General features: G+C 37.3%; 1 protein-coding gene and 2 long non-coding RNA genes across 3 annotated transcripts in view; all 3 read left to right on the forward strand.

Moving 5' to 3' along the window:
- The window catches only part of LOC112343285, an 18,337-nt gene extending 4,002 nt beyond the window's left edge, over positions 1-14,335 (forward strand). Inside the window, exon 2 of the long non-coding RNA XR_002991220.1 lies at positions 14,094-14,335. This is a non-coding gene — a long non-coding RNA (uncharacterized LOC112343285). The remainder of the gene's footprint in view (positions 1-14,093) is intronic.
- Positions 11,671-12,850, forward strand: LOC112343274 (DNA repair protein RAD5A-like). The gene is made up of 3 exons (XM_024666447.1): positions 11,671-12,544; positions 12,598-12,703; positions 12,755-12,850. The coding sequence occupies exons 1-2, from the start codon at positions 12,059-12,061 to the stop codon at positions 12,679-12,681; spliced, it is 570 nt and encodes a 189-aa protein (XP_024522215.1). The 5' UTR covers positions 11,671-12,058; the 3' UTR covers positions 12,682-12,703; positions 12,755-12,850.
- On the forward strand, positions 13,104-13,659 carry LOC112343284. The gene is made up of 2 exons (XR_002991219.1): positions 13,104-13,212; positions 13,267-13,659. It is a non-coding gene; the product is annotated as an uncharacterized LOC112343284 (long non-coding RNA).
- Positions 14,336-16,145: the final 1,810 nt, after the last annotated feature.

Genomic DNA, 16,145 nt, shown 5'->3' on the forward strand with positions numbered 1-16,145 from the left:
TGAATTGGGATTGTTGGCTACAACTTCCATTTATATGACATATAAATGTTCTATTGCAAACACTTTTACCACATATTTAATTCTTCCTTGGATCCTCATAATATAACTAATTGCCACTTCTATAAGATTGTCCTTATTGTTACTTCTATAGGACTGTTTTTATTGTGGGCACTTCTTGGAAATTTGTGATAAACTACATCTAAAACTAAATAAAAGTAGTTCCAAACATTGTTATAATCTGGCACAATGCAAACTTCTCTAACTAGAGCATCCATTAGTAAGATGCAAGTATGATTAAACTGTGTGGTGATATTTCATTAGAGTTCTTTTTGGTCCACTTGCATAATAACTAAGAAAAAATTATTAGTTTCTACCAAAGGAATAGACAAATAAGCAATTTTTCACTAGTAGTATTTAGCATAGATAAAGACTTCAATTGCATCCCTAATCCCAACTAAGAATATCTTTATAATTTAAGTAAAACATATATCACTTGGTAAACCATACAATTATAAGCATGAAATATAATATGATTATTACAACCTAGATTGTATGGATCCATCATAGTTGTGTTTTGCTTTTGCATTATAGCCTTAGCATGTATAACCACAATTTTTAGCTCTTCTTCCTCCAAGACATTTTCTTCAACCAAATTATTATTAGATAAACTATTCATCATTACTTCTAACATTACTAGTGATAAATATAATATTCTCTTGCAAATCATATCCAAACCTATTTATTGGATTATATGGTTCTAACTTCCCCTCATATCCACTCTATCATTTTCTATCGTGCTACCTTATATATTTTTAATGAGAATAAATGTTTGCCTATACCTATAAAAAGTAGATTTGGTGAAAAAATAACCTTTTGTTCCCCTTGTTGCAACATATGATAAACAATGACAATTTTTCTTTTTCTTTTTTGCTTTGGTTTGGTATGAACTATTAAGATGTGCTATCTTCTGGCCAATCCAATCCTCACATAAGTATTGCAACCAATATTACAAAGTAAACACATTCTTGTAAAACTTGTGAAACTTAAAAATACATGATTATCACATGTCTCTTAGTGTTTTTAATGTTGTCAGCCTTGTGGTTTTTTTGCCACTTTCTTTCAAAAACATAATATTGTTACAAATATTATTTTCAAGGTATTTTTCAAATCTTTATTTAGCAAATTTATGATGGAGGTAGAGGAGATAGATTGCCTGATCTGTGATTCTTTTTAGGATTGAGTTCATATATAGTGTTGGATAAACATAGAATACAAAAAGGTTGAAACTTTTTACTTACTTTTATTGAAAAAAGTCTCTTTATTTTAGTATCATGCTTACTTTAACAAAAATCTTTGGCCCTTTGAGCTAAGTAAAGACCACTTACATTTCTCTAAAACTATGAAGGTCTATTGAAGATTTGGCTTATATCCTAGTGCATCTAGTGTGCTAACCATATTTTTAAATGATTTTTTATTTGGTTTTGGAAATCTTTTATCTACAATTCTCATATGCACTATTGTTTCTTGTTGTTAGATTTTACTATTGCATTCACAATAACGTTCATATGTCTTCAATTGATTTTGACATAATGCAAGCTATATAACTATATTCAAGGATGCCCCATGACTTGCAAATGATTTTGGACTTAAAAAATAATTGAGGTTGGGATCAGTGGCATGGATGGCATGCTACTGTTTTACATTATAGTAAGGTCCACCCACCATAGTGTTATTTAGCCTACAAAACAGATAAAACTGATAAAGTGATGTTTTTAATTATACATTTTTTAAGATAGTTATGTGATTAGGGTATATGTTATGACTTGACGTTTGAAAGAAATTCTATACCCCAAAAGTAATTGAAAAGAAAAAATGATTCAATGATGCAACTATGGAGATAGAAAGTCTCTCTAGACCATAATATTAGATATGGTAACAAATAAATTTGATCTTAGACAAAGTGAAAAAAAAAAATTTAATGCACATAATTATGAGAGCATAAAATATTGAGTGAAGATTTAACTAAAATTAATATAGATTTGTTAATCAATTTGTATATATTTTTTACATTTAAACTTCCCACATGTGAACTAAGGTTTAGTGGGCAGTGAAATTGTAGAAGTGCTAAGTTTTTTTATCTGCCCATCGTTTTGGTTGAATTGGCAAATTGAGATATGGTAAGCAATAAGTGAAAATGCATGAAATGAATCCCTTTTTTGTTTCCTCAAATGTTAATAACCCAAGCAAAATTGAATGGACTATGTAGAAAAGCATTGTGTAAATATTAGCTGGAGTGTTGCCAAACTTCCTCAACAAGATTCAGAGTAATAGATTTTTTGAAAAGGACCATTTCGATCTCAATATTCTAACATGGATGAACATTGGAGTAAAAACATGGGATGCAATCCAATTGATAAAGACATTCAAGAATCTCAATAATTCATCAGAGTAGGTATGCGATGAAAAGTAGGCCCAAAATGAAAGCCCTTCACAAAAACAATAGTGTCAGCTAACACCCACTTAGGAACAAAACACTCTAAATCAAGGATTATGAGAGTGGCAACCAAGGTCTTTTTTTTTAACACCAATTTTTAATGTCAAGAAGTACTCTAAGCACTTATTAAATCTCCCATTAACTTTACTTAGCAAGAATCTACTTTATAAGTTATTATAGATCTTTCTCAACTACAAAAGAAGATACTTCAAATGTGAAAGACATGTAGAGTAGAGAATTAAGCTAATTGAGCGAGCTTACGAGCGTAAATTGGACAACCATTCCTTTTGTGTTTTTGAGCTTAAGATAGAAGAGACCTTCATTAGATTGTAACATTGATTTAAGAAAGTAGTGGTTGCTAAGATGGAACAAATAAAGGAATTCATAAAGTACTAGTATGACTAAAGTGTTGTGGAACTTCTTGCATTCAAGTCGAATATGAGATTAATATTGATAGATCTTGAGTTTTTGAATGTGCAAACCACATTAGTTTTAATGCAAAAAACTTCATAGTTTTCAATATAGCTTTTGCAAGATCTTCAAATAGCAAAGATCAGAATTTTAGATAAATGGCAATGAGTTAAAACTATAATAGTTGAGAAAGTTTATAGTGGCACACCCATTCGAAAGTACAGAGTCCTACAAATGAGGACAATTTCACTCATAAATGAGGATTTAATAGCCAATATAAAGATCTTTTCGCATGTGAGGTAAATCTATTTTAAAATGGCATTCTAAAATTATACTCAACATTGAAGAAAGAGGTATGCATTCATTTTAAAATTTAAGCTAAACATTATAGGAAATGTATTAATCCAAGTGCATAAGGGCCATTGTTATTGACAAGGACAATAAGAAAACTATTAAAGGGGTATTTTTAAAAAAATAATTTTATAGTTTTTAATTTTTGTTTGTGTAGTTTCAAATTAAATCATATGGCAATGGACGTGAGGAGCAACCTTTATACCCTAATAGATAGGATTAATAAAGAAATAGAGTGTGAAATTATAATTAAAGAAGAAAAAAATAATAGTTTAATTGTATATATGGATTATTTATTTTTTGGCTCTATTTAGAAATAGAGAAACACTGAAAGTGCTTCCTTAAGCAATTTTTTATTAAAATATAAATAATATTATAAAAAATTCTTCACTTGAAAAGAAAGATGTTAACAAAATAGAAGATTTGGCAAACAACACATAAAGAAAAGAGGTTTATTCCTTTTTGGCTTGTATATATTAATTGTAACTAATTTGTATAATTTTATAATTTGCATCCATAATGGTAGGAGCCCAACCAATACCCACAAATATTCAAGTGTGTTGATTATTAGGCTTGTATATATTATATAATATAACTTTATTTACTTTTCTATGTAACATTAATAATATTGCAAAACAATGAAAGAGTCCAGCTAAATGATGAGACTACTCTTGCTGTGTATTAGGCAAAAAAGGTGGAAGACATTGTTAGGGCAATAACAAATCAATGTAAACTCAAGTAACAATCAACAGAATAGAATGAATGTGGTAAGACCAATAAACACTTATTCATGCTAACTATCACATCAGCTAATCTAAATAGATTCCAGTCAACAATACCAAGGAACCAGAGTTGCTCAAGTGAGCGTTAGCAACATCCTACTAATATCTCAAACCCAAGAGACCAATCCAGAGCAAACCACAAAGAACATGTGATATTGCGAAAAGCTAGAAGCTATCAAAGAGAATAACTAACTATCACGAAAGATCATCAATCATCCCATCAATAAAGAAATGCATAATCATCGTCTAAGAAAGAATCCACCATCTCAAAGAGCAGCGAATCATTCTATATTAATAATAACCAAGCAAAACTTTTGACAAAGATAATCAACTATCTTAGATGATAGTCAATCATCATCAATGATTGCCATATGCAAATACTAACTTCAATATCGAAGCTAACAAGCTAAAATGCCTTCCCCAACAACTCCCAATAAATGGAACAATGAACACAAAACTCAAAGAACTAAAAGCTCAAAGAAGTCTATAACCAAGTCTTGACCAACAATGATCACAAGTCTCGCATGAATTAACTTCAATGTTAAAGATGAAAACCATGGTACAACCTACAATATCCTCCTCAACACATCCATAAGCTAAACTTCATAATACTAAGCTAATGAAGAGCATGTCTGCATCAATTCAAAAGCTAAACATAACGAAGTTATGCTCGACAAGTGATCATCAAACGATCCTTCATGAATCCATCTATAGCAAGACGTAACTCACTTCATAACAAACACAAGAAAAAACTATCAATGATCAATATATTCCAACTCAAACCCAATAAAGATTCAAATATTCTAATATCGATCACTAACTCTTCCTCTCATAAAGTTAGCATCATCCACGACGAAATCACTTTTCAAGGAAAAGCCAAAGCTCAACCTTTACGAATTCATCTTATCTAAAACTCAACTAACTCAAACTTGCCACTCCGCTCGTTTGAACGTCAATACAGTTGCTAACTAACAAATACACAAATGTTAATAACACAAAGCTACAACCGAATCATCAACACTATTTGCATCAAGACTAATGAAACTCAATGTCAATCATACGGATAGACACTTCATCTCACTCGAATCTCAACATTAACAATGTCAACAACAAAGCATCACTTTAGTGCCATCAACACCATAACAAAGCTAGAAGAAAGCACGAGTGAATCATCACTCAAAACTCCCTAATAACTAAGCTGAATAAGGTCGAAGATACTTTACTTAGTATCTAAGATTAATCCTTCAGCAAAACTTAGTTATAGATAACACTTTATCAAGGAGTGATTCACCATATCCAAAACTCAATGAAATCTAACACCACAAACTAAATGCAACCAAATGATATCGATAGAGGTAGAGTCGATATGCCAATATGGAAAACCCATGTAAGTCTAACGACACCATCTTCCGCAACACCATCCGGTAAAGCAAGCCTATCACTGCTAAATCTTCATTGAGCGAAGCAAGCATCATAAGTCTTCGACAAAGTCTATCAGCAATCACTAGTTGCAAAGCAACCAATAATCACTTTTCAACTTGCCTTCACAAAACCTAACACTAAACTCATGCCATCAAGCCAAATACTTGTCCAGCATGAACCTAATACCTCATGTATGAGATAAAAGTTCATAGACAAGCATAAACCAATGACCACTCGAATTCAACTCAACCGCGATAAGCTCACAAATGCATTTAGCCAACAGCTCTGAGCATGCTTTGAAGAAGCTAGCTATGCATGATTAACACTCAGCCGAAACTAAAGTGAAAACCATGAGATAGACTCATATTGGTATACAACCTCCTCATAGACAAAACTATAGTATGGGTATTAACATCTCAAACTCAAATAACTAAGTTGGACATCACCATCCTCAGCCAAGGTGCAGGGCTACCAAGACCAAATCAAGATTAATGAGAGCTCACTACTCTCATAGAGTTTAACGAAATGCAAGGTGCAACTTGCCACCAAGCACAATGCTACAGAAGAAAGGCATAAGGGTCACCTTTCTTAGAAAAATGCAATAGCTACTTTTCTACACTAATTTTAGACTCTATCCAACTCAATTGCTTTAGCCTCAAGGTTAGCATCCCTTTCGGGTCGCATCATACAAACTTTTTACTAAGGTTTAAGCTAACCGAAGTCAACTCCAACCCTTTCACTAGTTTGTATTAGCTTACGAAAACGGAATGATTTTCAGACAAAGTGATCAACAAATCAACCATTAGAAGAGCCTAAGAAAATTTGTGGAAAATTTCCATCCTAGAGAAAGAATGACTCTCAGTCCAGGAATGCAAAATTTTCAAAACTCAACCAACTTCCTCCTACCAACAATTTCACATAGGTTCACCTCAACACAAATTCTCATGACCCATAGTATGCTTAAATCTCGAACATCTTTTTGCCTATACTTCCGACATTCAATCCCGACATCCGCAAAATGCAAAGTGAACATCCAAGGCTTGAACACAAAGACCATATCTTCGGATATTCTTATTGCACTAACATCTTCTTCAACCATCTTCAAGATCCAATGTGAAGCCAAAACACTAACAAGAAAAATGACATGGAGAATCAAGCTCTAAGGAAAATTCCTCATCACTCAAATTAACAATGCCACTTCCATTACCACAAATGCTAGTGATGTTAATGCCTCAACTACACATTTTCTCCATCCAATAATCTACTCTAAGTGCTAACGGATCAACCGACAAGTTATAGCAAGAGAATGCTATAACCTTTTCCAACACCGCATGGACAAACTCTCATGGAAACAAGGTACCAACTTAGGCTTAGCATCATAGACCACTATCGAGAATCTAGTTAAAGCTACTACAATGCTACTTTATGCAAGTAGACTAGCCTCACCATCAACCACTTTGGGGTGGATCATCGTCTAACCAAGCAACTTCGTAAACACATTACTTATTATCACATAGATATGATATAAGTATCACAATGACTTGATCATCAATTGAGCAATACCATAAGCAATGCACATATCACTACTACAAAGGTTTATGTGAGTATCAAGTGTCAACTCGACTCGACAAAATGCAATATAAATGCCACACTCCACCGATAGAGACTTACAACACCCAACACCACTAACTTTTGTTCATAACATAGACAAGCTTATGCCATTCTCTTTCCAACCAAACTCAAAACTAATCCAACACCAAGCTACTCAAGGAGCAATAATAAGTTTCCCCGGAAAAGAATTGAGCATTGCAACATAAGTCTTTCAATAGCAAGCCTAGACAAAATGGTTTAGCGCTTCACTGCTATCCATCCCACAACTCACCATTGTAAGACCATCATCTTCAACATGCATCAAGGTAGGGACTCTTGATTGCATAATATGAACACAAGTAATGAATTACACTTCATTGCAAATCATTTCTCCAAGAGAAGATGTTTTATGTGTTTGATCCTTCGTTCTTGATGACTCTCCTTTCGGCCTCATCTTTGACTAAACCTCAAGCTTTGCTTTCGCACTGCCTTTAGTCCAATCCAAGAAAAGTTTATGAGAGAGCACGGCAATGACTACTTGAACCAATAGACTAATCCCTACAATCTTGATTGATTCACTTATAGTCTTGCCTAGGAAGGATCTACTAGTGCCGTGCTAAACAGCTACGGACCAGCCTTTTTGCCACTCATAGCAAACCCAAGGATAGGTTTACTTTCACCCATGGTACATGGAACAACTCACGGAACCATTAGAATAACTCATGGAACCACCGATAGGCTAACATTAATCTTGCCAACTCAAAGTGTAATATTGAGTTGCTAATGTGCTTCACTCATAAGCCCAAGCGTAAACTCGTGCAAATGGAACATCTCAAATCCCTCTTATGAGCCCAAGAGCAAGCTCACATTATCACGGTACAAAAAGGTAACAAAAACCATACCCAAGGAACAATCGCAAAGCCTTGCACCCAAACATGTACCCACTCGGATCATCGTTTTCATCTCTGCATATGCAATGAGACTAGTTGCCCAATCTCATTGAATAGTACTTGCTAAGACTCATCCTCTGATACTAAATGTAGCGCACGTGGTTTTGACCCTTTATCCTATGGTGATTTACCATAGGATAACACCACGAAGCGGAACCTCAACCCTCTTTGTGCCACGTGATAGATGCCACATGTCACATGCCACGTGTCCAAAGGAATGTGGTGTGGAACCCGAGGTTCAGGGCCTTGAGCCACTAAACGAAGGAACGGTGCCAAACTCCCAAGCATGGATCCAAGGAGTGATAGAACCGAACCACGGAGCAACTCCCGAGCATACAGCCCAAGGAGTGAAGGGACAGGAGCCCAGAGCGACTTGGAATAGTCCTGGAGCAACCAGCATCCCAATGCCAGGACCAACACGCAAAACGGAGCCAAACAGAGTTTGGCACTATTTCGGCATACTGGTGGCCTAACGCGAGGATATGGTTACTCCACCAGCTAGCATGGAATGGAACTTGGGCTTAGACCCAAGCCGGACACAGAACAAAGACAGGCATGCAAACATGAGCTAGACTATGCCTCAGTTGGTCAGCCATGCCTGACCTACCCACTATCCCTACTGTACATTTGGAACCCCTCATAGCCCCCCCTCCCCTTGAGGAACACACGCTTTGGGCTTTCACCCCAAGCCTCCCTTAGTATCAAGAGTTAGTTTCTGGGACAAGCTCAAAACTTATTAAATATGGAATGGCATTAGATTGCGAATTTGGACACAGGATGAACACTATTGTGTTCAAGCCAATCTCTACATTCTGTAAATATGCCAAATGAGCAAATCTAGACACTTTCCATAAATAGCATTTGGGACCGAAATGAGACTAACACAAGGGGCATGATAGCGAGGGTGTTTGGCAAACATGGTAAGCTATCATTCAACGATATTGAGGGACCAATCTCAATACGTTAGGGTTCTTGTTAAGCTAGTGCAAGATAGAGCAAAAGAGAACTAAAAAGCTAGGCCAAGTATGCTTGGCTAAATAAACACTTAGGCTTATGCTCATCTAGCTAAGTAAAGATGCAAAGTCTAATTTATTAACATTTGAACAAAAGGGGCTGATAAAGGGTCTAGCAATACCGACCTCCTGCCATCGTGGCAGTCAGGAAAGAGTGTCCGTAAGGACTAGCCGATAGGTAATTTTCGATACCTGAAGTCACATTCGCAACAACATTATTGAGCAGAATATAAAATTTGGACAGTTGATTATATTTAAAGACGTGTGGTCCATAAATACTTAAACTACACCACTATAACATTAAAAAATTAAAATATAACTAAAACCATATCTATAAATATGGTTGTATATATAAAAATTTATATGGAACACTATATCTGAATTGTGCTTAAAATTATGTGAACAAAATTGGTAAACATCAGTTTCAAAACTATATAGGTATTGGTAAATTATATAGAAAGATATATGTACATTTATTCTCAAAATATAACTCAATCATACTCAAAACTATACAAGAAACCATTCCTTATGAAAACTAGTTATGAAACCATTAAAGTCACATATGGTTTAACCATAGGCATAACCATCTTGTTTTGGTACTAGTTATAGTAAAAAAACCATGTTGATGAGCGTGTTGTGGTTGGTGCTGGGCAACAGTATGCGGCATGGCCTCTGGCAGCCAGATGTCTTTCCCATGGAGATGAAGGCCAAGGTGTTGGAACCTTTGGTGGATCAAAGCTGGAAAAATCAAGGTACTTAATGATGGAGAAGAAAATTTGTGCACCTTGACTTGAATCATGATTTACTCCACAAGCTGCTGTGACAGCCATCAAGGCAATTTTGACACTAAATCATCTTTGCGACTGGCAAGAGCAGCGTTCTAGGAGCACTGGCTCAAGGTGCTATCTTAAATATCCTTGCAAAATATTTCCACTGTGCAGAACACACAATACCCATTCCTCATTGAAATGACATCATTTGCTCTCACTCACTTGTTTTCTTTTGCATCTCCGCTCAGTGAGCTGCTGAGCTTCTTTAGATTATCATTTGGAGGAAGTAGGGAATTCACCGCATGGTGAGTTTTGGAGTTGAAGTGTTGTTGGGATGTTAAGTATGAAGCTCAAATTGCATATGCATTGTATTTTTCTGGTATGTTGTTGTGGTATTTTTTTTCCCAATATTTCTGTGGTACAATGTGGCTTGGTTTTTAAGGAGTCATCGCATTTCCTCATCCATTTCTCGTCACAGGGTCTTTTAGTGGTAATAAATTCCCGCTCGCAGATAATATAAGCAAGGAACCAGTGGTTTCCAGAAGCCGAGTTTATTTGTCCCCAGTTTTTAAGTTGGAAAGTTGCGAGAGGGAGACTGCACAGGTGATGGAATTCTGCTGCTGTGCTCACCAGCAAAACTTGAGCACCCGAGTTGGATTGACTGGGAATAAGAAACTGGGAGGCTGTATCAAATGTCATCCTAGCGTATGCCGAAAACACTTAAGCAAAGAAGTTGTTTCTTTTGATGATCTATCCAGAGAGATTGCTTCTCGTGGAACATTTTGATCAAGAGGTTTGTGGATGCCGGGAAGCAGCACTTGCCCTGGCATGGCATTTGGAAGAAGCAAAGGGTTTCGTTTGATGCAATGCCTCAATAAGACGTGCTCGCAAGAAACACAATGGTCACTCTATTTTATACAAACAGACAACCTTGAACACACAAAGTACAGGTTGTCTCTTTTTGCAAAGTTGAAAGGTGTTCTCCCAGAAAAAAGCACAATATTAACTCTTGGCCTTGTAGATCGGAATCATACTGTTCTTCACTTTTTTCAACTCTCTCTGTCTCTCTCTCTCTCTCTCACACACACACACACTAATACCGTTTTGAGCAGCTGTTCTTCCATCCAGGCATTTGCTGTATTGGTTCAATTTTGCTTAAACACCAGCGACCTTCACGACATAAGAGCTAGATTGATTCACAGTGAGCACCACAATGATCGCTACCTCGCCAATCTCATCCTCCAAAAGTATGGGGAGCTGTGGGGTGCTCGACGGATCTTCGCTGGCTCTTGTGGAACATCTTGCTGGGAAAAATCGGTTGAGCGGAGATCCAAGAGGGATGTGGTCGCATGGAACATGATCCTCGCAGCGTATGCCTAAAACGCTTAGTCAAAACAGATGTTTCTTAGATGATCGAGGAATGTTTTGATCAAGGTGGGTTTGTGAATGCCATGCGAGAAAGCAGCAGTTGCCGGGACAAAAGATGCAAAAGTTTTAATTGACGGGATGCCTCAACAAAATGTGCTCGCAAGAAAAACAATGATCATTCCTTGTTTTACGAACATTTTCCCGCCCTATCGTCTTTACTTCTCCATTCTAGGGTTCTTTCTTGGAGAGGACGTAGGTTTTCTATTGCCCGCGTGATCGAGGAGACGGCGCTGGGAGGCGGCCTTGATCGGCATGCTGGAGCTGAACAAGGTAATGGGAATTTCTGAGCCTTGCCGCATTGACAACGAAAGCTTTCGGGCCGTCCTTGGCAGCGATGTCTGCGACATGGATCTCGTCCACGCGCTACACTTGGCGAGGAACGATTTGCAAGTGGCCGCCCACATTGTGCTCGACACTCCGGGTTTTAGAAATAGGAAGAGGCTCCAGCTTAAGGCTCCGACCCCAGCGTTGGTAAATCGTCGACGACAGGAGTTCTAGATCTACGGTGACAACAAAGGCCCCTGCGGCAAAATGTTCCATCGGCAGTGGATCGCCAAAAACTCCTGCAAAAGCTGAGGCTTCTAGGACAGCAAAAATTGCCGAGGTGAGCAATGATAGTGGAGCAGAGGATTTAGATGATTCGGGTGTAGAAAGTGGAGCAATCGATGGTGGGGAAGAAGAGGTAAACAAGATTAAGACTGGAGGAGGAAACGATGCCGAGGTGGAAAGAACAACAGTGGTGGAGAGCTCCATTGAGACTGTCAGGAAACATGGCGAGGCTGTTTCTAGCGCCTTAGCTGGACTTTCAATCAGAGGTAGTGCCTTGACCCACGGTAATCCCGTTAAGATGGAAGCTGGTTGTGGTTCCGTGAAAGCTGAAGCTTCGGTTTCGATCGCAGCTGGATGTGATCCTATGAAAGTAGATGGCTTGGTGAAGATGGAAGCTGGTTTTGAGTCTGCAAGAGTCAAAGCTCCGGTTGGCTCAGTGAAGATGGAACCTGGTTATGATACTGTGAAAGTTGAAACTCCATTCGGGGGTGGTAAAGCTGCCCATTTGTCTGAAGCAAAGGTGGTTCCAATAGAAAATGACACGGCCAAGGCTGCAGAGAAGCAACCGGTTGTTTTAGATGCAGAGAGGTGGTGGCTTCTCCAAGAGACTGAAGTTGCCGGGTACTCGACGTCCAGGGGATGCCGGATTCGTGTTGGCGAGTTCGTGTCCTTCAATTTTCCCAAGCCTGAAGCCGAAAGTAAGAAGAAGTTCTTTGAGCACAAGAAGGTTCGGCCGAAAGCGAGCTCCGACATTGTAAGGTTCTTGACAAAAGCTTCAGGAGAGGTACGTTTCACTTGACTTGTTTCTTCGTTTTAATTCTAACCATTTGCTCACAGATAGGACGGCTTCCGGCCGACTGGGCCAAGTGTTTGATACCTTTGGGAAGTGCAAAATGGCACCAGAGGCTCTTTCTCTTATAAGCAGCATAGTTCTCCATTGGAGGTAGAGTTTTCTGTGTTTACCAGAGACGTTACGTATATGATGTGCTTGCAGAGTTTATATCAACAAGTCAGAAGCCTTACAAAGAGGGGGATGAGCGCGGATTGAAGCTTCTGCAAGCTATCTTGAAGCCGTTAATGCTTCGAAGAACAACTGATAAGGAAGGAAGGTAAGCATTTTTTCCTTTGCACCGTGCCTTGTCTTGTATTCACTCACAAGTTCGATTCACAGACCAATTTCTTGTTCTCCAACCGGCTCAATGTGAAGTTATTGAATGCAGACTATCTGAGCCTGAACGTGATTTTTATGATGCCCTTTACCACAGATCTAAGGCATGAAGAACTTCTCTTTCTTTTATTTTCTCTTTTTTTCTGAACACGTTTTTGCGTTTGTGATCAGGTAAAATTCGATCAGTTCGTTGAACAAGATAAAGTTCTCCATAACTATGCCCCGATCCTCGAACTGCTACTTCGATTATGGCAAGCTTGTGATCATCCTTTTCTTGTTCTGAGGTAGAAAATGCATCCTCTTATGTCTGAAGTTCCTCACGTTTCTTCGTCACACAGCCGGTAGCGATACTGAATACTTTGCGGACGTGGGAAACCTTCTACTCTCAGTTCATCAAGGTCTTTGGGGAGTTGTGTCACAAAGAGAGGCAAATGCTCCCATGTATTATCAGGAGCCAGATAGAATCTTAACCTCTTCAGGTTTGGAAGACTTGCTGCCAAATCGTCCTTGAACTCGGACTGTGCAATGTGTAGATTTTGAAGGCCCAGAACTTCAAGGCATGGGAACGATCCATCCAGACTAAAGAACTGGATGCCACTGCAGTCTATGTGAAGTTCTCGTAGCCGTTGAAAGCCCTTTAGCCAAGACAGGTCTTTCATTGTCTCATTGTTTGTGATCTTTAAAAATTGTAGCTGTGGCCATTCAAGGCTTTCGGCATACCGTCCTGAAGCTGTTTGGACTTCTTAAACATTCGCTTCCAGTCAAGTTTGATAGTCGATTCCACCCTAATGTCACATCGTCTTAGATTGACAAGTTGCCACAGGCCGGTGAAATCGCCAAAGTCCATGCTCTTTGCCTCCAACTCCAGTGTCTCAATGTCCACTAGTGCACCAAGGCTGCGAGGTATTTTTATTGTTGCACGATAGAGGTCTAGCGTTAAATGTCTTAGCTTGTGTAGGCTTGAAATTCCACTCAAATCCACAGCTAACTCCTTATCGAAATGAAGCTCCAGCTCTTCCAAGTTGAATAATTGGGGCAGTAATGCAAAGTTGAATTTTGTGATGTCATTGCATTTCAAAACCTTCAGTGATGTCAAGCTGAAGAGCGCATCTGGGAATATTGTCACACTTGAACGTCGAAAGAGGGGCACATCTGAACATTGAAGGTCAAGCACTTGAAGGTTTCTCAGCTTGGATATGCTCTCTGGAATAAAACGTACCAAATTATAGCATCTATTCAAGCTCAATACCTTGACATTTTGGATGTGATCTATAATAAGACTGACATCCACACCAGAAATTCCATGACATCCATCGAGAAGCAAGACATCTCGCACATGAATGTCAGACAAAAGGCTGCTTGTAACCTTCTTTCCAATGAATGAAACTTTAGAAAATGTTGGAGAAATCCCAGGTGGACAATCATAGCCAAACAGGCATCCCTTCTCGTGCTCTTCCTGGGGTAGGTACTTCCCTTTCAAGATTCTTATGCACAGCTTGCGTACCATATCGTGTACAGTTACATAACATCGATAATCAGTTGTCTTCACTAGGTATCTTCGTTCCAGTTCACTAACTATGGCCCTAGCATGTATAACCACAATTTTTAATTCTTCCTCCTCCAAGACATTTTCTTCAACCAAATTATCATTAAGTAAACTATCCATCACTACCTCCAACATCACTTGTGACAAATATAATGTTCTTCCATAAATCATATCCAAACCCATTTACTGGATTATATAGTTTTTACTTTCCCTCTAAATCCACTCTATTATTTTCTATTGTGCTAACTTGTGCATTTTTAGTGAGAATAAGTGTTTACCTATGGTTATAGAAAGTAGATTTGGTGAAAAAATAACCTTTTGGTGCTTTTGTTGCAACACATAATAGACAACAATAATTTTTCTTTCTTTTTTGCTTTGGTTTGGTATAAACTATTGAGATGTGCCATCTTTTGGCTAACCTAGTGAACATTACAAGGCAAACACACTTTTGCAAAACTTGTGAAATTTAAAAATACACAATTATCACATATCTTTTAGTGTTTTTAATGTTGTCATCCTTGTAGTTTTTTGCTGCTTTCTTTCAAAAATATAATATTGTTACAAATATTTTTTTTGAGGTATTTTTTAAGTCCTTATTTAGCAAATTCATGATGGAGGTAAAGAAGATAAATTGCCCAATCCGTGATGCTTTTTGGGATTGAGCTCATAGGTAACGTTTGATAAATATAAAACATAGTAAGGTTAAGGCTTTGTACTTATTTTTATTGATATAAGTTTCTTTATTTTGGTATCATGCTTACTTTAACAAATTTTTTTGACTCTTTGAGTTAAGTAAGGATCATTTGCTCTTCTCTAATGCTATAAAGGTTTTAGTAAAGATCCAGCTCATATCCTTGTACATCCAATGTGCCAACTATGTTTTTAAGTGATTTTTATTTGGTTTTGGAAATCTTTTATCTACAATTCACATATACACTACTATATGTGTTGCTAGAGCTTACCATTGCATCCACAATAACATTAACATGTCTTTAATTGATCTTGACATGATGCAAACTAAATGACTATATTCAAGAATGCCCTGTGATCTGCAAACCCACTATAGTGCTATTTTGCTTGCAAAGCAATTAAAACTAGTAAAGTGATGTTTTTAATTATACATTTTTTAAAATATTTATGTATTTAGATTATTAGGATATAAGTTGTGGCTTGATTTTAGAAGAAACTCCATACCCCAGAAGTAATTTAAGAAGAAAAATAGTCCAATAATGCAATTATGGAGATAGAAAGTCTCTCTAGAGAGACCACAATATTAGATATGGTAACAAATAAATTTGATTTTAGAGAAAGTGAAGCAGAAGTTTTTAGTGCACATAGTTATAATAGCATAATTAATTAAAATCAATATAGGTTTGTTAATCAATTTATATACATTTGAACTTCCCACATATGAGCTAAGATTTGCATAGTAGAGTTTAGTGGGTGGCAAGATTGTAGAGATGCTAAGTTTTGTATCTTTCCATTGTTGTAGTTAAATCAACGAGTTGAGATAAGGTAAGCAATGGGTAAAAATACATAAAGTGAATCCTTTTTTTTTCTTTAAATGTTTATGACCCTAGCAAGATTGAATAAACCATCTAGCAAGGGATTGTGTAAATATATTGAGAGTGTTTATTTAGCTAGAGTGTTGCCAAACTTCATTAACAAGAT

This window comes from Selaginella moellendorffii, unplaced genomic scaffold, assembly GCF_000143415.4.
Source record: "Selaginella moellendorffii unplaced genomic scaffold, v1.0 SELMOscaffold_141, whole genome shotgun sequence".
Classification (NCBI taxonomy): Eukaryota; Viridiplantae; Streptophyta; class Lycopodiopsida; order Selaginellales; family Selaginellaceae; genus Selaginella; species Selaginella moellendorffii.

What these genes read in the sequence shown, in the direction of transcription:
- LOC112343274 (XM_024666447.1), top strand. Translation starts at nt 12,059, where the DNA reads ATGGAAGCTGGTTGTGGTTCCGTGAAAGCTGAAGCTTCGGTTTCGATC. An exon ending in TGACAAAAGCTTCAGGAGAG is followed by an intron (nt 12,545 to 12,597) that starts GTACGTTTCACT and finishes ATTTGCTCACAG; the next exon opens with ATAGGACGGCTTCCGGCCGA.